At 33.1% G+C, this 24,482-nt stretch overlaps 1 protein-coding gene across 3 annotated transcripts in view; it reads left to right on the top strand.

The window, feature by feature from the left end:
* Positions 1-24,482, top strand: part of Klhl13 (kelch-like family member 13) — a 167,164-nt gene that overhangs the window by 102,982 nt on the left and 39,700 nt on the right. Inside the window, exon 1 of one of the 3 annotated variants that reach the window (XM_013019872.1) lies at positions 4,447-4,606. The exons of the other annotated variants lie outside the window; for them this stretch is intronic. Coding sequence (XP_012875326.1) covers positions 4,509-4,606 — 98 coding nt within the window. The 5' untranslated portion in view covers positions 4,447-4,508. Of the gene's footprint in view, positions 1-4,446; positions 4,607-24,482 lie in introns of those variants that run through there. 3 annotated transcript variants of the gene reach the window in all.

Here is a 24,482-nt window from a genome sequence, read left to right as displayed (position 1 = left end):
CGTCCTACTTGGTTACCATCCAAGTAATTTTACTGACTGGAAGAATCAGTATTGGAAGAATCAGAATTGGAAGAATAGCGCTTATAGTTTCTCATGATTGGCCACCTTTTCTGTGCAACATGAATGATGTTTATATTCTAGATTAGTTTAAGAGACATTTTTAGACCTGGAGATTACATTGTGCCCATTCATACAAACTGGGCTAATGCTAATAATCTTGAACAGGATAAGCCAAAATTTACAACGAAAACAAAGGTCTGTTCATCAGGCATATGAGGAAAAAAATGAAGACAGAAATTATGTGTATAACTGATTACTCAATTCATTTAATGATATAATACTAGTAACAGGCTATAGAAGTCAGTAAGGAAATTAAATTTTACTAGAAGATTATTTAGGGGCATTTTCATTGAGAGAAAATCAGATTATACTTTCTCCCATACTTAATGGTTTAAGTTTTGCTTACTTCTCTTACAATCATTCTGTACTTTCTGAAATTAGGGTTTGAAAGTAGTATATACATTCATTTTTGCATTTTGGTGTTTCTATCTTGTATTTTTGTTAGTGTATATCTAGTAGGAGGAGTAATATGTTTTAGATATCCTTGTTTCTTTAGAATACATTGAGATATGTATAGAGCACAGTTCACTTCATATAGGAACATTTATCTTATGGAATGTTCAGATTAAAGAGAGACTTTACTGATACTAGAGAGTCCTGGACTAGGAGTTGGAAACTAGTTCTACTGCTAACAAGCACTACGACACTGGATAAATGAACATCTCTAGGTTTCAGTGCTTTTCATCTATACAATGAGAGTTCTCAGTGAGATGATTTCTAAGAGTTCTGAAAATCTTTTCTTCCTATGTTTGGAGTCAGAGAACTCTGAATTGTACAATTTGGCTGAGAATTATTCTTTCCATGGCCTTCGCCAAATATCATCATTGTCCTTCAATTATTTTATCTCTGAAATACTCATTTACAGGTATTTTTAAGTGATTGATGTTTATAAACTACTTTGGATATCTTTTGGGTATATTGTCCTTCTGTCCTGTCTAATACAGTGACCTGAAATAGAGACCAAGTATTCTATAAATGAAATCAGTTTCCTATGATATGTCATTGTTATGGCATTTACCAGTTATAAAATTAAAGTTTTGGGATGCTGATTGTATTTAAGATACATATTTAATCATGCCCTTCCTTTTTAATGTACATAAAAACATTTTTAGTTATAGAATATACTGGCAATTATAATTATACTCCTTGGTTGCTACTAGAATCTCTGCCAGGGGATTAAAATCTGATTAATTTGGATATTGCTAATTTGTAACTGGAGTGATTTTATCTAGTTGAAGTTTATTTCTGAAAGTATAAGAGATGTTATTAAGGAAATGAAAATAGTGTGAACTATAGTTTATTGGCCATATTTCTACCTTAAAGGCATCTTTAAAGCCTTTGGCATAATAGTTGTTTTCAAGTGAGAGATAATTACCAATGAATTAGTAACTTATTAAAGCAAAATTAAAAACTGAATATAAGTAAATGTTCAACATCAGATATAATTCTTTGGGGGTTTTTGAGCCTTTAAGGACATTGAAGCTAAGGTGGAGGAAAGTATTTTGTTTTCACTTTGAACAAATATTAAACTTTTTGGAGACTGTAAAGGATATAGATTAATCATTTTTGGAGCCTAATGAAATTAGGCAAGAATATGTTTATTTTAAAAAATCAATTTATTTTCAATGAAGAATTATCTTTGAATTTTTATAAAAATCAAATGATTTTCACAGTGTGTCTTAGAAATTTGGAAACTGTAGCCTTGTTTTCTTGTGAGAAATTTTCAACAATTCGCATAGCAGATAAATTGCCACAAAGACTTCAGCACTATGATTTTACACAGGGCTGGGTGACTTTGTTCTCAAATGATGAGATCACATTGGCAAGTAATGCCTTGTAAAATTTTCATGAGCTTGAAAATTCAATTTTCTTCCGAAAACCATTTCCTTGCAATATATTTCTAATATTGTTTTATATTGTAAATATTTGCAAATACTTAAGATTTTGAAAATTTGCTTGAAACATTCTGGAATGAGGCATTCTAAGCATTTTTTATTCTATCTTTCTCTTTCATCTCTCTCTCTCTCTTTCGTGTGTGTGTGTGTGTGTGTGTGTGTGTGTGTGAATGTGTGTGTGTGGTGTATATTTTGACCATTAATGATTGTGCCTGGGATCTTTTAGTTCTATGTCATTTATCTTCTAATATAAAATATTTGCTTTAGTTTATTTGTATTAGTGTCAGGGATTAATTTTTTAAATATACATGGGTCACGAAGGAATTGGCGAATATTCTTTTTTGTGATTCCTTTAAAGGAGGTAGTTTTGTGTGGGGTTAGAAATATGGGAGGAGTTGGAAAAACAATTTAGATTGCTTCACTACATTTCAGGGGTTTATTTGTAATGATAGATTGAATAAAATGTGTATGTGAGATAGTGAAGATTGCTATCAACAGGATTTATGAAGTTTCTGTATTTCAAGTCAGTCCTTCAAAACAAATATCTTCTCTTCATATATCATGTATGTGTGCTACATATCTATATATCTATATTTATGTTTCATAGCAAATTCTTTTTTGTTTCCATATTGATCTGCATTTTGACAGCAATATATTTGTGATTATCATAGGCCGTTTCATGCTATATTTCTAATATATTGAGTATTTTGGAATTTAAATGCTTGAAAGTAGCTTTTCTCTATAAAACATTTATTAATTAGACATTTACTTATTAAAACATTATTTTCCAATAACTTATAAACGTGTACCTGAAAACCATCCGTTTCAGTTGGAAACATAAGCTTATTGCTTGAATACAGGTGTGGTAGTAAATATGAGCTCTTTGTCATAGCTGTAATTTTTTTAAGATAGTGAGTTTTGTGTCAGTGGTGATTTACTTTTACTAAACTTGCATAGATGGAGGCAGATAATTCTGTTTTTATGAAGAAATAGAAGTTAAATGGAAATGTAGCTATTTAGTGATGGTGACTTGCCCATATCAGAAGTAAAAATTGTCATACTAATTTTAACCTATTTTCCCCTGTTTAGAATGATCTAGTAAATTTGTGAGCTTCTTTTGGTGTGTTAAACAGAAACTTAAAAGCCTGCTGTCTTTTTGGGAGCATTAACAATGGCATTTTCTGACAATTGTTTAAAATCATATACATGAACCCTTTGTTTGCCATTGCTTTCGTGAAATACCTCAAGCTGCCTTTGACAGCAGCTTTAATTTTTGAACCTCTTTGACAATTGCTAATCTCAGGTTACTGGACTGCTGCTGAGCTGTAGAGTGGTCTCTGTTGGACACCTGCTTGGCTAGCAGTGTTGGTCTTTCCTCTAGGCAGTTTGTGAGCTGTTCTGGGCTGTGAAGGGAGGAGGGAGGGAGGGAGGTGAACTAGAGGGAAGAGGGGAGAGAAGGGGAGGGCAATATTGAATTAGATTGTTGATAGCGCCCCTCTGAGGACTGCTATTAAGAGCATGGTATTCTGTACTTCTCTGCTGCAGAAGACAGAGTGATATTCGTGTTACCACAGCATGTTGTAAATTTATGAGATTTTGCTCATCCCGGCTTGGGAATAAAAATAGGGAAAGGAGAGCAACTTGAATCAGAAGCTACTAGAAGAGCCAGCAGAGTTCTGCAGCAGTTTATATTTGCTCTTATATTTTCCTTTCTTCTAACTGGAAAACAGAGGGACTGGCATTTTTTTTTTAAACGGGCTTTTCCCATAATGGCATTCTTGTATTGTGTGGCCAGAGCTTACACAAGAGGAAAGGAGACTGCTGAATTTAGTCACTGATCTCTATTAGCTGTGGCCTAAGGCTATGCTGAGGTTTATATCCCATTTGTATTGTTGCAGCTCAAAAGAAGAATGTTCAGAGGATGACAAGTGTATTCTGAGTAGGTATGTTGTTTCATTTTCATATGAAACTCCTGTATTTTTTTTCCTGCTACTATTGGTCAGAAATGAGGTTAATTAATAGACATAGTGTAGTGCTGCAGTATCCCTGTTAAAAAAGAACAATGAAATTGCAAGTTGTAAAAAAAAAACAGCTGCTTTTATTAAATAAAACTGCATTGTGTAGTATGCACGGTGCAGATTTAGTGTGCATTGTGTAGTATGCACGGTGCAGATTTAGTGTGTGTGTACACACACACATATACATACAATGTACGTACACACATACTGCAGTCAATGCTTTCCTAACGAGGTGGCACTATTGTGGAGTTGGAAGGATAGAATCATCATATTGCTTTAGGGGACAGGAGGATTTAGAAGAACCTTGCAGTCTTATTTTCCAGATTAGAAGCATCGGTTTAAGGGCACTGGCTGAATCATTTGCTTGTTCTCCGCGGCAGCCACTGCTGTGTCAGTACAGTGTGGAATGGAAGTCCTAGTTGGTAGTCTGTTATGGAAACGCTGTTTACTGTTATTGTAGTACCCTGGTGACAACATGCCATTGAAATGGAAAACGAGCTCTCCTGCTATCTGGAAATTCCCTGTTCCTGTGCTTAAAACATCCAGGTCAACTCCACTTTCTCCAGCATACATGTAAGTGAGAGAAAATAGGATATTAACGTGGGATTTCATTCATGAATCTAAGGTGTGGTAAAACGGGTGGGGGAAACCCCAAACAACAACATCTCTGAACTCACAAGATTTAAAATATCCCTCAGATTGCCTATTTAAGGATAATTAGTATGCTTACAGTTCACCTTTGTTTTGTTTTCCTAGAGTTTTTGTTTATATTCTCTTACAGTGAGTGCTTGATGCTAATTTACTTACTGATGTGAAGGTATAGGTAAAGGATGCCATAGAGAAACTTTTATTTTAGCATGGACTTACTTTTGGAATTTTTTTAATGTATAAAACACTTATGATTTATTTTGTTTAATGATTTTAAGTCTGATGATAATTGATGTTAGTGTATTGTAATAGAAATGCTTTTTATACTATTTTTAGTGAGTTTGAAACATTCCGAGTTAACACATTAATAAGAAAAATGAATCTTTCAATCAAAGCTTTTAGGCTTGTGAGTAAACATTAATGAACTTGACTTTACATCTCTCTCACTCTTATCATTCAAGTTCTAAGTAAAAATTCAAATTTGTGTAGCTGGTATTTTTGTGAGCAGTTATTTATATATGGGATTGAAAAGAATATTCTATATATATATTTCTAATATATTTTAATATATTTCTAATATATTTTAAGCAAATGTGTGCTGAAATGTGTTGGGAAGTCTTTAAAATTTTTGAAGAAAAATCAAAGTATTTTTTTACAATTTGTAATGCTCTTAAAACAAAAATCCAGGAAATATAATACAAATGGTCTTTGAAAGTGTTATTTACAATTCTTTTTCTTTTGGAAGAAAGCTGGACCTTTAAAAAAAACTGTAGTAAAAGAAAAGCTTTTGAGTAAGAAAAATGTTTTTAACTGTGAGCATTTCCTGTAAAACAGTTTACATTAGCAGAGATGTAGAAGGTTCTTCTTAATTTTGTGTTTAGAACTCTGGTTCATTGCCATTTTTAATTTAGTTTTTGTTTTATTGTGGGATCCATATGCACAGTGCTGAGTTGGGTTTTCTGAAAGGCTAGCTTTCAGTGGTTGAGAAAGTGCAGTTATGCTTTCTTTCCAACAAAAGTGATTCCCTGGAAAGCACTTAAAAATGACAATATTTTAGAATCATTTTCGATTATTTTTAATATCCATTTTTATGAACTAGGTTACTGTATCTGTTTAGGTATTAAGGTCTTTTGTTCATGAAGTAAAATAATTTAAGATATGTTTGAAAAATCATCTGTATTTACTTTTCAAAAGCTCTATTTGTAAAAAGCACAAATGAATGGAGGTGACAAGTTCATGGGGTAGTCATGTTATTAGAGATTCAAATTAGTTGACAAAGTTGTGTGAATTGCTGATTTTATGAATCTTAGCTCATGAGAAATGGCCAAAGATTTACCCAAAATTATCATTACGATGAACAACTTTACCATGAACAAAACCTATTGAGATCAGTGGGTTATAGTAAATAATGATTATTAGTACTTAGAGTATTCTTACTCGATTTTGCTGTCCAGACAATCCAAATTACAACTGCTATTATAGCTTATTTGCTAGTTTTTACATGGTTAAAATATGCCTATATATTAATAAAATTCATACTAGCCACAGATCAAAATATAATTTGATATATTTATAATGGATCACTTACTTCCTTTTCAATACTCATTTCCTTGACCTAATGATGGAGTGAACTGATTTAGAAGTGAGAATCTAGAAAACAACACAGATCTTTCTTGTGGTGTTGAATATTGATTGTCAATAGTACACATAAGTAGAATGGAAAAAATAATGTTTGTAAATCTAAGAATAAGCTGGGCTATTTTGACTGGCAACAGTCTATATTATTTAATTGCCCTTAACTTTATAAATATGCTAGTATTTCATGTTTATAAATTGTACAGAGGAAAATGTTAAATGGAGGAAAAAGACTCTTTGGTAGTTCAAATGAGAGTTTTCAATAAATTACCTTTTTAGCCTGTTTTAAAATGCAGTTCACTGTTTTACATGGCCAGAAATAAAAATGTCATATTTAGCATATATTCTTACAGGTACTGTCTTATGCTCCACAAACCATCTACACACAAAATAACAATTTAGCATAGAATTTCAAAAATGATAAAGACTTGGTTCAATTATTGGGTCAAGTACCATAGTTGTTCTCACAATTGGCTTACACAAATGTTTGTTTAAACTCTTTACTTTGAAATAGAAGAAATTCTGACCCCTGAATAAATTGTGGTCTATTAGAGAACTTTACCTATAAAACATTTAAAACGTTGTAGTAATATTTTGAATATAGAATTCTTTTTATTTGGTATAAAATCTTTCTATATGCTTGCATAGCTTAAGTATTGGTTTGTAATATTTTATCAGTATGCATTGTGACTTTTCAAATATAGATTACATGATTTTTATTGAAGATAAGTACTTTCTCAAAAAATGAAAATTTTTAAATGAAATTTTAAAATGAAAATTTTAAAATGATCAATGCAGTAAAATGCATTGTAGGAACTGTGCAAGTATGGAAAAAGTCTAAAAGCTTCTTATAGTCCTTTCTAAACCCAGTGTAGGTTCAGCTTAATTGTAATTTCTCAATGATGCTATAGACAGAAAGCAGTTAACTTCAAAGCATTTTATTGACTGCAAACAGTAAGCAACGAAGCTGTTTTTTTTTCCATGTGGATTTAAAGTCCAAGTTTGTTTTTTTTTCTTTTTTCTTAGAGCCTCAGTGACAGTCAAAATGTTTCAACACTTGTTTGTGACTGGTTTTTCACAAATATTAAGGTTTTTATGCAGTATAGAGAGTAAAATTTTGTTATGATGTGATATGGGAAAAGTAGATTATCTTAAAGACAAAATATTTGAGATAATAATACTTGGGTCCTTAATCAGACTGATGATGATCAAATATATAGTGTTATTTATTAGTCTTTCTTTGGTTTCAGCTTGGAGCTTTTGTAGTGTGGTAGGCCATCTATGTGGATTTCAGAAGGGATTTTCTTAAAAGATAGCAGGTCCTTGGCCTTAGTTTTTTCTGTTGATGTATGAAGGGGAAAGGGGGCAAACAATGAAGAGGAGAAGAGGGGGTAAATGCAGATAAGAATCCAATGTATGTCCTATAAAATTCAGAAGATGGAGGGATGGCATGAGTAGGGGAAGGATGGGTGACAATGTTGAAAGAAGTGACATTGATCAAAATATATTGTATTCATAAACTGTGTTGTTAAATGGGAGCTAATACTTAAAGATAATAATAAAAATTATTTTAAAAAAGAAATAAAATTCTTAGTGACTTGTGTTTGTTTCAGTACGTTCAACAGTAGGTTGAAGTTCAACCTTAGCCTGAGGGAGGTTCTCCTGGTTAGTGTAAATTGCATTAGTAAAGCTGGTACTCTTGACAAGTGCAAACCAAATAAATTACCCTGTTATTTTTCCCAAATTAATAAAGCTGAAAGGGCAATCACACTTAAGTGTATTTCTGCTGTTTTGGTATTCATTGTTTTAAAATAACAAATGGCTTCTTCAGGCCAATGTTGAGGGTTAATGTATCTTTTTTTTTTAATTGTGAGAATACCATACAAAGGAGTTACAATTATATGGGCAAGAAAACAAGTACATTTCTTATCAAACATTGTTGCCTCCTCTTTGTTTCCCCTTCCCATCCCTTCCTATACTTCCCCCACCTTCCCCCATCCCCACCCCCCCAAAGTTGTAAAGTGGATATAACGTATCTTTAGAATTAAGGATATGCTGAAATAAACAGGATTAGCATTAGAACTCTGTTTATCTTTTCTTTACAAACAGCAAGTGTTGACAGCAATAGTATGGCAAAAAGAAGGAAAACAACAAGATGAAAATTAGCAATTGCAGTGTCACAGTCAATTCTAGCAAGACAGACACTATGGAGTGGTGTTCTTAGAATTTTACCTTTTTCAAGCTATAAAATAATGAATGTTAGTGTACTAGAACTTGTCCTTCATTAATCCTTGAACTATCTTCTTGTCTATAATTTTTGTAATAGGTCAAATATATTTTATAATAAATGTCAGTAGTTCAGTATTTTATATGGGTTGGGAGCTACTATTTCATCAATAAAATTCAGTTCCTAGATTTTTTTGAGTAGATTATTCATAGTGTATAAATTCCCCCTGTTTGTGGATAATCCAAAAAGCAAACATGATAAAAATATGTATTCTAATTTTTGTCATTTTCATTTCCTGACTGTCAATTAATTGGATAAATTAAAATTTGTGGCTTGTGAAATCATTCCTTCTTAAATTATTAATCTCAACTTAGAATATGCATTCTGTTGCTTTTCATAATTACCAGATACATGAACTTTGACTTGTGCATCTGCTTAATTTGTTTTTGTTACATGGGCATAATCAAACAAAATTGTCAATAAGCAGCATAGATCCTAAGAGCAATTTTGTGTTAATCTGTAAATTCTGTGACATGATACCTTAGGAGATTTTATTATCTGGGGCTCGCAGGAATGTTGGCCTGCTATTTATTGATGGAAAAATTATAGAAGTGACTTTGGAGGTCATTTGGAGAGCATGTACTGCCCCCTCTTAATGAATGCACAATTTCATTCTGTGATACCTCTTAAAGATTACAGTCCATGTTCTCCATGAACAATATCAATGGCAAAGAGCTCACTACCTTACAAAGGCAGCATCTTCCATACACAGACAAATTTTCTTTCGTTGAGTAAAAGCAGTCCATCTTATCTTTTTTCTTCTCAACCAAGTTCCATCTGACCGGGATATGCAATAAAAATATTTTCACTTCACTCTCTCAGTTGTCCTTACCTGTAGAGTATTCCCATGTTACTCTTCATATGGGATACTGCATCTGATCCTCTGTATTATGGTCCTACTAGAAGAAGACACAATCTTCTAGATGTTCTACATATCTAAAAGAGCATGGGATTAGTTTTAAATCATAGGATTTGCACTGCATTCTTGTGAATTTAGACTTTGTAAACTTCCTTTAAAGAGGTTTCTGATTGGCTTGCTTGTTCCTTATCATCAGCATTTATTCTTTTAGCTACTTAGTTCTCTTAGTCAATCTGAGGAAACCTGGCAGGTGCAAGTAAAATTAAAATGTTCTATTCAAACGTATTGTATAATTCTTAGAGACCTCTTAAACCATTTAATGTAACTAAAATACTGCAAAACAAAAAGTGGATGTGTCTATTGGTTTAAGTATCTCAAATATTTTTTCTTGCCAATAATTTATCTAGACTTTAACTAATTCATTATTTTTTTTGCCAGTCCCGAGGCTTGAATTCAGGGTGCTAGCACTGTCCCTCAGCTTCTTTTTGGTCAAGGCTAGCACTTTACAACTTGAGCCACAACGCCACTTCTGGCTTTTCCTGTTTATGTGGTACTGGGGAAACGAACCCAGGGTTTTATGGATGTAGGCAAGCACTCAACCACTAAGCCACATTCCCAGCCCCTTAAATGAGCATTGCATTCAAATACCACTTTCCCAAAGCCAATTAACTGAGAGACAAGAGGCAGAATTGAAAATCTGTGTACTACATGGAAGGTTCAGAAATACTAAGAATTTCATACATGAAAATGGACATCTAGAACATTTAGATAAGATATCTGTAGATCCACATTCAGAGGAGAGTGAAGGATAAGAAAAAAAGTAAGAGACAAGCAAATATTTGTACCAATAGCATTATTGAACTTAAAGAGTTAAGAATTATAAGTACTATACACGATATGCAGCCATAATATGTTGTTTTATTTCTTTGGGTCTATGAGAAAGGAGTGTTATACACATTATTTTCTCAGGAGAATCCATACATAAAGAAGTTCCTAAGTAATTCACTTCTGCAAGAGCTTGGCTCTCAATCATCTTGTAGTTGAAATGTTGTATGTCCAAAACTCACTTATGATTCCTGAGATACTCAGGATCCCAGGTTACTAATACAGTATACTATAGACTGTCAGTGATTCTCCCTTGTATTGGTGTAGCTAACTGGGAGCTTCGCTTGCTGACTCTTCCCAGTATCATGAGAAATGACCATATTTCAGAAAGGTCAAATTCAGAATCCAAAATATGTTTACTAAATATGCACCATAAAGTTTAAAAAGTTGTAAAGCAAACTATCATACATTGGGGATCACCCATACACTAAGTTCATGATATTCAGCAGTTGCTATTATATTCAAGGCACAATTCTTCTGGGTACCAGGAATAGAGTCTTTGTAGTCATTCAAAATGACTAATCTTTTTATTTTAATATTTTTATTATCTTAAGGTTGTTGTGCAAAGGCGTTGCCATTCAACAAAGCAGTTTATGAATACTATGCATCTACATCAATGTCACCCTTTCATCATTCTCACCAATCCATCTCCTACCCACTCATTCCCTCACTTTTCTTAAATTTTGTAGGATATATGTTGAATTTGTTATTGCATTCTCTCCCTTTCTTGTCTGTATTTGAAAATGGCTATTCCTTATTTTCCATACTATCTTTATCCATAAGCAAATTGCTTAATGTACATTATTGCTGTGTAGATTCTGAACCAAGACAAACAGGTTATATAAACTTACTGTACTTTCAGTATTGATAATAGATTTAAAGATAACGAGAATATTATAGATGAAAAATGTATCTAAGCTAAACAAAGAGAAATGAATTGGAGATAGTTACCAGATTTTAAACTGCATATTTCACTTTGAATAATAAGAATGGAATGCACCCTTTATATTAAAGAAGAAATAATTCATTATTTAGTAGATGCTCTCTGTCACATAAGCATACACATATCACCTTCTAAGCAACAATAATATGATCCCAGCATATAAGACGGAATATTGTTTAAAGTAAAATCGTATTGTTTTCAATTATACTGAAATACTTTTACTGATATGACTTGTGATGATGAAGGTATCTATTGCTTTTATTCAAATTTATGTTATAAAGGGAAAGACTATGCCTAACTTGTTTCAGAGTACTTCTTTTTTTTCATTTTTTTATTGTGAAAATACTGTACGGAGGGGTTACAGTTACATGGGCAAGATAACGAGTACATTTCTTATCAAGCATTGTAGCCTCCTCCTTTGTTTCCCCTTCCCATCGCTGCTCATCCTCCCCCGCTCCCCCAACCCTCCCCCCCCAAAGTTGTAAAGTTCGTTTTCAACATACAACTTGTATGTCTCATTGTTACAATGGGTCCACCTGTATCCCTATTTAAATGATTTGTTTTTCTCCTTCCCCTCCACAAATTGTAACAACATCAAATACAGTGAAAGCAGGGGCTAAACCATGGGGTAGGGACATACAAAGCAACAAAGAAATAATCTTATAAATGTGTTAGAAACAATCGCATGAAAGAAAAAAAACATTTGAATACATATCCTAGGATCCATTTCCCTAACATCAACTTATCTGACCTTTTCTGCTTGACTCAGACGTATGCTAGTTATTGCAAATAAGGGAACCATGGGACCTATGTTTCTTTGGGCCTGCTTACTTCACTTAATATAATTTCTTTCCAAGTCTTTCCATTTCCTAACAAATGGGGCAATGTCATTCTTTTTGATGGAGGCATAGAATTCCATTGTGTATATATACCATATTTTCTTTTTTTTTCTTGATCATCATCATCGCCAGCAACATAGTCACTAAAATGCTGAGGCTCAGAGAATCAGAGTATTTCTTATAATATGGTTTGATGGAGAAGGGAAATAACATCTATTTGAAAAATAAAACAGCCTAAAACTTTGATTTATCACTTATATCACTTTGTTTCTAATGCATTTATAAGATTATCTCTTTGTTGCTTTGTATATCCCTCCCCCACAGTATAACCCCTGCTTTCACTATATTTGATGTCAGTATAACTTGTGGAGGAGATGGGGAAAAACCAGTTGTTTAAGGATACAGGTGGATCTGATGCAACAATGAGAAATACAAGTGGTCATGTCCAAAACGAGCTTTACAAAGTTGGGGGGGGCAAGGGGGGGTTGGGGGGGGGGGAGGGGTGGGAAGGGATGTGAAGGGTAACAAAGGAGGAGGCTGCAATGCTTGATAAGAAATGTACGCATTATCCTGCCCATGTAATTGTAACCCCTCTGTACAGTATGTTCACAAAAAATAAAATTAAATTAAAAAAAAACAAAAAAACACATATATCACTTTAAATTTTCATGAGCCAATTTAAAAAAGTCCTTGTGTAGCATAGGTAAATATAATGTATTGAGGACTAATATAAAAGTATAAGCAAACTCTGAAATGTGTCTTCTCTTTTTTATTTACATTTACATAAACATTGGTTCAGAGAAGTTCATTTGCTTGTTCCATATATTATATACCAGTGAAAAATGAAGTCAGAATCCAAAGTCTTCATCATCTGATTTCAAAGCTCTTCATTTTTTTGGTGCCAGTACTGGGACTTGAATTCAGGGCCTGAGCACTGTCCCTTAGATTTTCTTCCAGGCTGATGCTCTACTACTTGAGCCACACCGCTACTTTTTGCTGGTTAATTGGAGATAAGAGTTTTATGACCTTTCCTACTTGGGTTGGCTTCATACTTCAGTCCTCAGATCTTAGCCTCTTGAGTAGTTGGGTTTATAGGCATGAACTACCAGCTCTCGGCTCTTCATTTTATAATGCCCTTTAATTTATATAGATCTTTGTTAATTCTTATTTCATATTGTTTTGTATGGTTTATTTTATTTTATTTTGTGGTAATGGATATTGAACCCAGGACTTTGCTGGGGCTAAGCAAGCTGTGCACTACTAGCTGTCCCTGCCCAACCTAGACTTTTGCTGCTTTTATGCCAACTATCAATTGAATTATATTTTACTAGGATTAATAATAAGGGAATATGATTGTAAACCACCAAGTGTGAAGTTATAGGAAAATACCAGGATAATTTTATTTGCTGAAATAATATTGGGATTAACTTCATTATTTCTTGGTACTCTTGTAGCTTCTTGAAGCATTATTCAATCATTCTCCTACATGGTATCTAACTTCCATTGACCATGGTTGTAACTGGTGTGTTGTTTTTAGCATGTTCCACAGATACTACCTGAGTATGTTCAATATGCTCTTGACACAATTATCCCATTGCTTAACCATGTTCAAGCACTTAATAGGGGAAAAAAACCTCTCCATTTATTAGGTTTCTATTGTGGCCATAGCAAATTACTGCAAACTAATGGTCTGAAACATCATATATGTAACGTGATGTGGCAGTCTTTTGAAGTCAGAAATTTGTTACTTGTCTCAGGAAGCTAAAAATCAGAAGAGGTCAAAAGCTATGTACATATGACCATATAATCTGATGCTAAGTGACATAAACCCCAAGATAGGGACACAAGAGATTTTATCTTTCTTGTTCTTTTTAATGTACTTATAATGTACTATGTGATTTTTTTTGTCTCTTTGCATGTTCTTATCCCATGGCACAACCCCTGTTGTCACTGTATTTGATTCTGGCTGTCCTGCATCTTGTATATACATTTTTCTAATTTGGGGAGGAGAAGGGAAATAACAAAATGCTGAAGTAAGGATACATGTTCACCCATTGTAACAATGAGATGTACAAGACACTATGTTGAAAAGGAACTTTACAACTTTGGGGGGATAAGTTGGGGAAGTGGGGAGGAAAGGGATGGTAGGGGAAAAACAAGGGAGGGGGTAAAAATGCTCAATAGCAAATGGACTCATTACCTTACTCATGTAACTGTAACCCCTCTGTACAGTATCTTTACAATAAAAATATATTTAAAAATCAGAGTATCATCAGGGCTGAGGTTCTAGGTGAAAATCTAAATTCTGCTCATTTTCATCATTGACTACAAATGCTTCTCTCTTACTGGCTATAAGCAGAAGGACAATCTCCACATCTAAGGGCTACCTGCATTTCTTGACTTTTGCTCCCTTTTTTCTTCAATGGAGGCAGGTTGAATCACTTACACATTGCTCTCTGACCTACTTTTCCAATTTTAAAGACCAGTGTGGATAAGTTGGGCCATTTGGGCAAGACTGTATATATATCAACGTCTTCAAGGTCTTTAACTTCACTCACATTTGCAAAGTCCTTTTTGTCCTCCATATAACTACTTGTGATAACTTGCTTGGCTTAGGTGGTGATATCTTTGGGAGGTCATGGTTTTAGCATGCTCTGTATGAACACAACCTTTCTAGATTTGTACAAGCATTGTAAGAAATTGTTCCATTAACCCAAGCATTTCTACCAATTTTACAAATTTTCTTGCATGAGGTAGCTTCAAACTGTGCTCTTCAGATCTCAGCCTCCTGAGTAGCTGGGATTATAGGTATGAACCACTGGCACTTTGATGAAAAGAGTTTTACCACAAACAATTTATCAGTGGCCAAAATACTATATAGTCATGGCACATCAAGGAAGCTGTGCTAAATTTGTAGTTAGTATACTTGTACTTAAATGATAATGTGTTTTATGTGTATAGTTTAATAAGAGAAATGAATGGCTAGGAGAAGAAACTACTAGGGTTTAATGTAAATAAATGTAAATTATTGCTCAAATTATCCTTATGTTATAAACTTTAGGGTAATTACAGAAGTTTAGCAGGTTTTATGTTTAAAATAAATGACTTAAATTTGCATTCCAAATATTTAAATAAAATGGATTTTCCAAATGACTTGGGTTGTAGTAAAAAAAAAAGCATGATTTTGAATATGTAAAGACAATATAAAAAAGCAAAACAATTGTGTGTGGAATATCAATTTGAATTTTTGTCTATCCTCTAATCATTTAAGATATATTTATTATGAGTAATCTGGTTGATTGTACAATTATTCAAAGAGGACTAGTTCAGAAGCCTTGAATCTTACAGTATAGGATTCAGTTTTTGTTTAACAAGCAATGAGTCACTGAAAGCTTCTGAGCAAGGGAGTGATTTTTCTGAGCTATAAATATTATCACAGTATGAAAAATGCTAGACACATGGATATGATACTTAGAAACATAACTAAATCCAATAATTGGCAATATAGTGTAGAACTGTGCTAGATGCAGTGATAGTAGAGAGGAGTATAGAATAAGAACATGCTGAAGCCAAGCACAGGCAGCCCACACTTGTAATTCTAGCTACTCGGGAAGCTTAGATATGAGGAACCTGGTTTGAAGCTAGTCTGGACAGGAAAATCCATGAGACTTGTATTTTCAATTAGCCACCAAAAAGCCAGAAGTGGAGCTGTGGCTCAAGTGATAGAGAGCTAGCTTTGAGCATAAATGCTCAGGGGCAGTTCAAGCCTCCAGACTGGTGCATGCATGAATGAGCAGAAACATACACACACACACACACACACACACACACACTCACACACACACACACACACTTACACACACGCTAGAGAGATTCACTAGTACTTAAAATTTGATTAAATAGTGGAGATGTGGAAGAATCAGTGGTCAAGGATGACTGAAATGTTATGATGAGAGCAATTGTCTTTTAGAATCTAAAACATTCTATCTATGGCTGTGTTGAATGTGTGTCATCAGCATTCTCATTCATTTGAGATTGCTGAAATTTCTTCTGCCTCACCAAGCTTCCAGAAATAATCATTAAGAGATATGTAGAGTATCCTAAGCATAAGAAAAGATTGGATTTTGAAGACTTTAAACTGATGATTACTTTAAGAAGTAGCTCATGAAGATTTGGCAAGAGTACTAGACTTTAGAGGAATAATTTCCATCTCAGTGGGCAAACTTAATACCTTGACTCCCTGTTACTCCTGCCTACTTGATGACTCTTCTGAGTGTGCATCTCGCCTGCACTGTGGGAATTCCAGATTGTAATTTGGATGTGAAACACAGGTTTAAAAATCTGTATAGAAGCTAGTGCTGGTGGCTCATGCCTGTAATCCTAGCTACTCAGGAATCTGAGATCTGAGGATCGCGATTTGAAGCCAGCCTGGGCAAGAAAGTCCTTGTGAAACTCCATTTAACCACCAGAAAATCAGAAGTGGGGCTGTGGCTCAAAGTGGTAGAGTGCTACCCTTGAGCAAATGGCTCAGAGACAGGCCCCAAGCCCTGAGTTTAAACCCCACGACCACCACCACCAACAAAAAAATCTCCATAGAAGGAAGGAAAGTAATGTTCTTTACATTAATTTACATTTATAATTGAAGGTATTATTTTATTGCTACCTCACAATTCAGAGGTCACTTTTTCAAAACACATACACATACAATTGTAAATTATTCCAATTGTCTTCCATTTGAAATTTCTAGTGCTAGGGATATACCTGAATGGTGGAATATTTCCCTCACATGTAAAAGGCCTGTATTGGATACCCAGCACTACAATCAATCAACAAGTTATCAATCAATCAGACTTCTTCCTTAGAGTAACTATACCATGGACTAACAGAAATGCTTCCTAGAGCAATTTTATTATTTTATTTAATTATGGGAAATTATCTTATTGTATAAAATGGAACATTGTAGTGGATCTTAGCTGAAATAGTCATGCAAGAATATAATAAAATGATTAATCTTGATGGCATTTAAGGAGAAAGTTCAAGAAACAATTTCTGAGGTCAATAATTACATTTATACTTATGAAGTATGATATTTGAATGTATAGAATAGTAGAGCAATAGCTAGTTAAATTATAATAAGTATTTTAAATTTTCTAACAACTTGAAGCAAATAATGAATATGTTTCTGTATGAGGTACACAGTAAGGAGGGAGCATATGAGTTCTTATAATACAGTTTTGTGGGTAAAAATCACTTCATGGTAAGGCAAATAACAAAAAAGGGAAAATAATTTTAATATAAAAATAATATTTAAATTCGATATCTTGCTTCCATTACCTCCATGTATGAGATGAGCTTTGGGAATTCAAAACTCACTACTTTGAGATATTATTTTATCTACCCCTGGACTGAAAATATGATCACATTAAAAACATATTAATGACTTGATACTAAAATATTCTTACATTCATTAAAATAGAGATGCCTCTGGGTTATTGTGAAATTAAGAGAGATATTTTTTATGGATTTTGAATTTATATAAACAGTGGAACTCTTTGAGTTGTCAATTATATACTTTTAAACACAGAATAAAATAATTATTACATATAATTATTATTTTTACTTTGTTCATATTTTCTTTTAAAAAGAGAAATAAACATTCCACTCAGACTGGCCATGAATTACTAACTTTGTGATTAATGATTCTCCTGTTCCCAAATGACTTTGTCTCATTGATTTCCAATTGGTTTCAAGTTTATGGAATTTGTCTTTAAAATAAACTTTAAAATTGGATAACTTGGATGCTTTGCATATTTAATAAACTGAAATTTTAGTCAAGTAAAATCCAATATTTAAATTGCACTGTAGTACAATGGTCACATTTCAGAGTTGGGGAGTTACAGATCATAGGAGTAAAATGACACCTTGGTCGAAAGAAATTTGGCTTGGTACTGATGAAGGGATTTGAGTGTCCATAGCAGTTTCTTCATTCTGTAATTGGAGAAGAAGGCAGGCTCACTGCTCCAGGTACAGTGAGACTTTTGAATGGGCAAGCCTTGTCCTAGCTGCAGAGTGGGATTTGCTGCTAGAAGGTTTTTGTGCTACCAGCAATACTCTTCTCCATAACCCACTACTACATAGTCCATCTTCCTACCACCATATCCACTTGTGTACTCTCTCGAGTTAGATGGCTTCCTAAAGGCAAGGGAAGCAGGTGTAGAACAAATGTTAAATAGTTCAATAATTTTCTTAGTGTTTTATTTCTACTTCAGGAAGTAGAATAGGTTCTTATCTGTCTTCCATCCATCCATCCATCCACCCATCCCTCCATTCACTTATTTACCCATCTTCCCATCTATTTTGTTGTCACTAGAATATTATGAGAAATATGAACAATGAAAAACAATATAATACATAAGCCAAGCTTCTCAAGTAGAAGAGTTTTTGGGTCAAGATGCATGAGACTTAAAGTTTAAGGACAAGATTTTTCAGTGCAAATGGTTTTTTGGTTTGGATAATTAACTTTCTTCTTGTTACGTGTATCAAATGAAGTATCCTTGGTCATTCCATTTGTCTAGCCTGATTCCTTTATCTGGTCATAGTGCTACTTCTGTGATTGTGATAGTTGGCACTGGGATTCAGAATCTGTTCTTTTAAATGTTGATATCAGTAATGTAAAATTTCCCCCAAATCAATCAATCAATCAATCAATCAATCAATCTATCTATCTATCTATCTATCCATCCATCCTTACTCTGTATGTGTTGGGAATAATTTAACACTAGCATTGCTTTAATGGAAACAGAATGGTAAAAATGGGTACTTTTATTTATTTTTATCATATATATTAATTTTTGAGACAGGGCTTTGGTATGTTGTCAAGGGTGGTCTTGAATTCCTCAAAGGAGGAAACTCAAAGGAGTCTCCTGCCTTAGCTTCCTGAGTAGTTAGGATTACATATATGTTCTACTATGCCTAAAATATATTTTATACTTTAAAATGGCACATCATAATTGTACATATTTATGGGATATAGTGTTGTATGTTAGTACATGTGTATATTTGTAACGATCAGATTAGGGTAATGGACATACCTGTCATCTCAGAAATTTATCATTTCTTATGGTTGAGAACATTCAATCTACTCTATTAGCTGTTTTTAAATCCTCATTTAATTCTTGTCCACCACAGTTTTCCTACTATTTTTCCTGCTGTTGTATAGAATGTTGGAAGTTATCCCTGCTATATACGGTTAATGTATCTATTCACCATCCTCTTACAATTCCTTCTCTTCCAAACCCAAAGCAGATAATTTTACATTAAATTAATTAAACCAGGAAATTTATTGCATCTAATAGAATTCATTTCTACTGTCCTCCTTGTACTGTCTTCTATTTGAATTTTTTAGTCTTCATGTAATGGGAACAGTGTGGGCTCTGGGTTTAAACTTGGGCTCAAATTATAATTATTAGACTCACAGCAAGTCCTCAAATCTCTGGGTTTTACCTCATTGTCTTTAAAATGGGATTGTCAGGAAGATTAAATAGCATACTACGTGACTGGCACAGTGCCAGGTACGCAGCAGATGCTGTGTAAGAGATCTTATTCCTATGTTAAAGCAGACATCAGCTATTTATTAATGTTTCTATTTTAAATATGACACGTGCTTACGGATGCATATATATATATATATATATATATATATATATATATACACACACACAATAGCTTTCTACTTTGGAAAATTATTTACAGTATAATCCTATCACCTTGAAATTTTTTCTTTTATGGACTCTGGTATTATCACAGCAGAAAAGAAAGCTCTGGAAAAATAGCAGCTATTTTGTAAATACTATTCTAAGGTTTCCATTAGCACTATCATTTCATACAAACAATAACTTATATTTATGTAATTTAAGATACAGATGACTTATCAAAGCACTGTTATTCCTGATTCTTTTCATGTAAACACTTCATTAAAAAGATTTGTTCCTTTTTAAGTTTCTAAAACAGATTAATGTATGCTTTATTAAGAGACGCTACTGTGTTTTTTGTAATTTCCTCATACAATTATACTGTAAATAACATACTAGATGGGGGACAAATCTTTTAATACTTGTGAGTTTTAAGTTTTTTTTTGTTTTCTGCCTTTTTAAGTTTTTCAATGAAAATATTCAGAAATACAAATGGTAGTTTCAGGAGTTGGAAATTTTTTTCTGATTTTTATTTAAAACACCATTCTTCATTTTTCATAATAGAAGTTGTGTGTGTGTGTGTAAATTTGTATGATTTTATATTCAATTTTGGTTGGAGGGTTAGAAGGGGAGACTAGGAAAGCTATTAATATCTTCAGAATTCATTGCAGATATGCATACTTTGAATATGTGAAAACTAATGGGAAATGGCTTGTATCATCTTAAGTTGCTAAATTCATTACTCAAGGGTGGGAGGAAATACCTTGACAGATTTAGCACTCAAATTCAAATGAGTATGAGAGCAAGTGGCAACATTTCTCCTCCACCTGCCATGCAACTTTATCACAAGCAATGTTTCATTTAGCAAATGCTGTTGCCAGAAGACACTTCTCTGTTTCACAGCGGAAAAATATGGCAGGGGAGTATTTTGAAGAAAACATTTTGTTTGATTTTCTTTTAAAATTGTGAGTGTAAGAAATATGTATTTTATTTTTTTTGGAAATGGGTGGTGGAAAGCGTGAGTCTGTACCTTGTCATGTTGTCTAAAAATTAATGGCTTCTTGTTTTTGTTTTGTGCTTATTGCTGTTTTGGCAGCAAATTTTGGTTATGATTACATTGTTAACCTAGAACTTGAAAATATTCATATAGTACTTTAAACACTAACACAAAAGACTCCTTTAACTGAGAGACTGCATTATTACTTTTCATTGTTACATTTAATATCTAAAAGCAAAGGAAGCATTATAAAACTAGTTAGTAAAAGAAGGACAGAAGTGTTCTTCATCCACTTTAGAATTTTACTTATGGCCTGACTCATTTTTTTCCTATCATAAATTCCAAAGAGTATAGGGAAATACAAGGAGCAGTCATTTGTTCATAGATCTAGTAGTGTTATCCTTTTCATTTGGTATGGGCAAGAAAAAACGTGCCAGTTTAATAATTGGCACACATAGCCTGTCTACCAAGAAAAGTCGAGTGTTTCATTGTACTTCTGTGATAATAATTTCAAACAGCATGAAGATGTTCCCTTCTCTTTGACAATGACACCTGTCTTTCTTAGTGTTGTAATATGAATTGGTGTTTGCAGTGATAAAACCAAAGGAAAGGGAATGCATTTTTGATAATTTGCTAAGGTGAGTCCTCATTTTTTTAAAAACAAAAGTACTTATTTCAGTGGATTTGGTCTCTTTTTGGTGTGGAGATGGAGTATTGGAAAATTTTTTTATGGCTTTGTGCTCTAGTGATACAATTAAGACATATTCTTTCTTTCCTCAACGTAGCATGCTGACAAACATTTTTATATAATAAGTTATAAGAATATATTGTTATTTATATAACCTCTACCAAATTAAACTTCAACATAACTGTTATTTGGAAAATATTTGAATCAGGCTAATAATGCACATTTTCTCTAGCCCACCTTCCAAGATCAACATGTACTACACAATACTTCATTATCATGATAGTTGCTGTAAAAAGAAAAAAATCCATTTAGTGGTTTGTAATATTTCTCTTCAAATATCCATTTAGATGAACAGTTCCATATAGAGCATAGGACTTAGTGTTTTTCTGCACTTTCATTTTTTGAGAGTATGATGTCTTAATCTCTTTGATAATTTTACAGATTTAAAGATAGAATTTTTGTTTAAATTTGCACATTGTGGAATATTGACGAAGTTGAGCATTTAATATTTTAAAGTACTAACCACTTGTACTTCCATCTTTGTGAATTGCATATTTATATTATTTACATATGTTTCTCTTAGAAGTAATTGTTAAAATATGGAAAATTAGAGGCAAGATTACAATGTTGGCATCACTGTATTAACATACGACAATTGCTTGGACTTCTCTCCCTTCTTTTCCTTCACACAACAGTGCAGAGAAATGGCAGTCTGTGTTATGTTCAGCTTGGCCACATTTGCTATGCTTTCAGTGAAATGATTCAGCAATGCCTCTATCTCTAAACTAATGCTCTTCAAAAAAAAGTAATTGTTTCCTTTGAGCAAAAACAGTTGACTGATTCATGCACACTTTGTGAAAGATTGCTTTTGTGCTCTGTGGTTGGTCATTGTGTTGAAAATGAAATGTGTTCAATGTGCAGGGTTGCTTGGCAGCAGTATATAGACTACAATGTTGTAGAAGAAAGAAAGAAAGATTTAATTTTTTTGAAAGAAAATTGTTGAATACAGTCTCTCCTCTGAGTACTTTTGTAGTGTTGGTGAAACGGGACCTTTTGGATAGAATTTACTAGCTTGTAACAGTATCTAAAAGTGAATGCAGATGACAATTATTTTAGCTAAATTAAGAAAACCATTTCTCTTTTTGCACATAATTATCTTATGAAGTTTAAAGCTACTATCCACTTATATGTTTGTGAACTGTTCATTTTTCAAACTGTTAGGTATGCGGAGAGAAAATATATTCTATTAGGTAGCCTTGGAAGAAATATTGGTAATAAATACTTCTGTTGTATTTTAATATTGTTAACATTACTTAATGGAGTCAGCTAGAGGACTTGAAAATTATTTGAAACACAAAATTGCTTGAGACACATTTCATGAGGATGTCAATCCCCCTGTATCAGAATTTCCTAACCTAAACACTCTTAACATGTTTGCCAGAGAACAGCTTTGACATACAGAACTGTCCTTTGTATTGTAGAATGTTTAGCAGCATCCCAAGAGATGACAGTAATTTCATGACCCTCCCTTTGTTGCTACAATGAAAAATATCTGCAGACATTGCCAAACGTGTTTTGGGGGAGGTGGTGACAGCAAAATGCCTTTCACTCCCCCCATCAATTGAGAACCATTGGCGTTCATAATGCTCAACTACATAACTTAAGAAAAATACATTATTTTTTTTTGTTCTTGGACTAACTCAGATCATTAGTCCTTTAAGCAGAGTCCAAAATAATTGTGGCCTAGGGTTTACAGAGAGGTGTCACCTCCTATCAATGTTGAAGAATGATGCCCTTCACATCCAGTTAGTAAACTTAATGAAAAAGAGGTAGAAAGGGAATGTCCAGTCTTCTAAGAAGATTGGCATAGCATGTACTCTTAGTGACAATGAAACAATAAAGAGTGTTTTGAATATTGACAAATCAAGATATACTGATAAAAAGTCATGAAGATGATGACTTTAGTGAAGGCTTTTTTCAGAATTTGAAGTAATTAATTAGAAAGCCAACCATATCATCCTTCCAAGAAAGGGCTGCATTTTCATATTTTGCTTCTTAATTTTAAGTAAAAGAGACATATATCATAAGTAAACAAGTTGCTATCTTTAGCTTATTCAGAAAAAGCTATTTCCAGGATATGTCATAGGGCAATGCAGTATTAGCTTTAATCCTTTCTCTTTCATGTCTGCAGTTTTATAAAAATGATAATTGATGGTCATTTAAACACTGAATGATAAAGAAATGTCTTTCGAATGATCCACAAGAAATGAGATCTGTATTCATTTAGAGGACATATATTAAGCTTCTCTTGTCAGGCTCTGTGAAGGGAATATAGAAACTAATAAAATGGCCTACTTGAATGTCCTATTAAAATTACTATGGATGAATAGAAATGTTCTGGTTGGGGATACCAGTATCCATTAATATGTTCTTGAATTTTCAAATTGATTTTGTAGGTTTAAATGTCCATAAAATGATTGAAAAGTATATTTGAGTATTGCACATTATGCATATTATATGTAACTTAATTCTTTTGAAATCTATTTCTAAATCTTTTCTGAAGCTCTAGTGGAAGGCTATATTCATTTCCTTTAATGCTTGTTAAAATCCTATTTAAAATTTTCTTTATTAAATATCCATGACAGATGAATAAAACATGGTTATATATTATTCATTCATTTTTAGTTAGATTGTAGTTTTAGTATCATTAAGAAGAACTGATGTCACCCTTAAGGCCAGAGTTTCTGCTAATTATTGTAAGATTTAAAACCATTTGGTTGGTGTCTGAATTCACAAAACAGACTTTATTGTATATCTTAAAACTCTAATTCTTGTCAAAAGTGATCAACTCAGGTTATAGATATAGGAAAATAGGTGGATTCTATATAATATTTGATAATCCAGTTAGAAAAGCAAATTAAGTCAACATTAAGGAAATTACAGATAAATAGGGGAAATGGAAAACACTTAAATTCAT

The sequence above is a fragment of the Dipodomys ordii genome, unplaced genomic scaffold, assembly GCF_000151885.1.
Source record: "Dipodomys ordii isolate 6190 unplaced genomic scaffold, Dord_2.0 Scaffold47, whole genome shotgun sequence".
NCBI lineage: Eukaryota > Metazoa > Chordata > Mammalia > Rodentia > Heteromyidae > Dipodomys > Dipodomys ordii.
The sequence above is the reverse complement of the archived record's forward strand: the minus strand, read 5'-3'. Positions and strand labels throughout refer to the sequence as shown.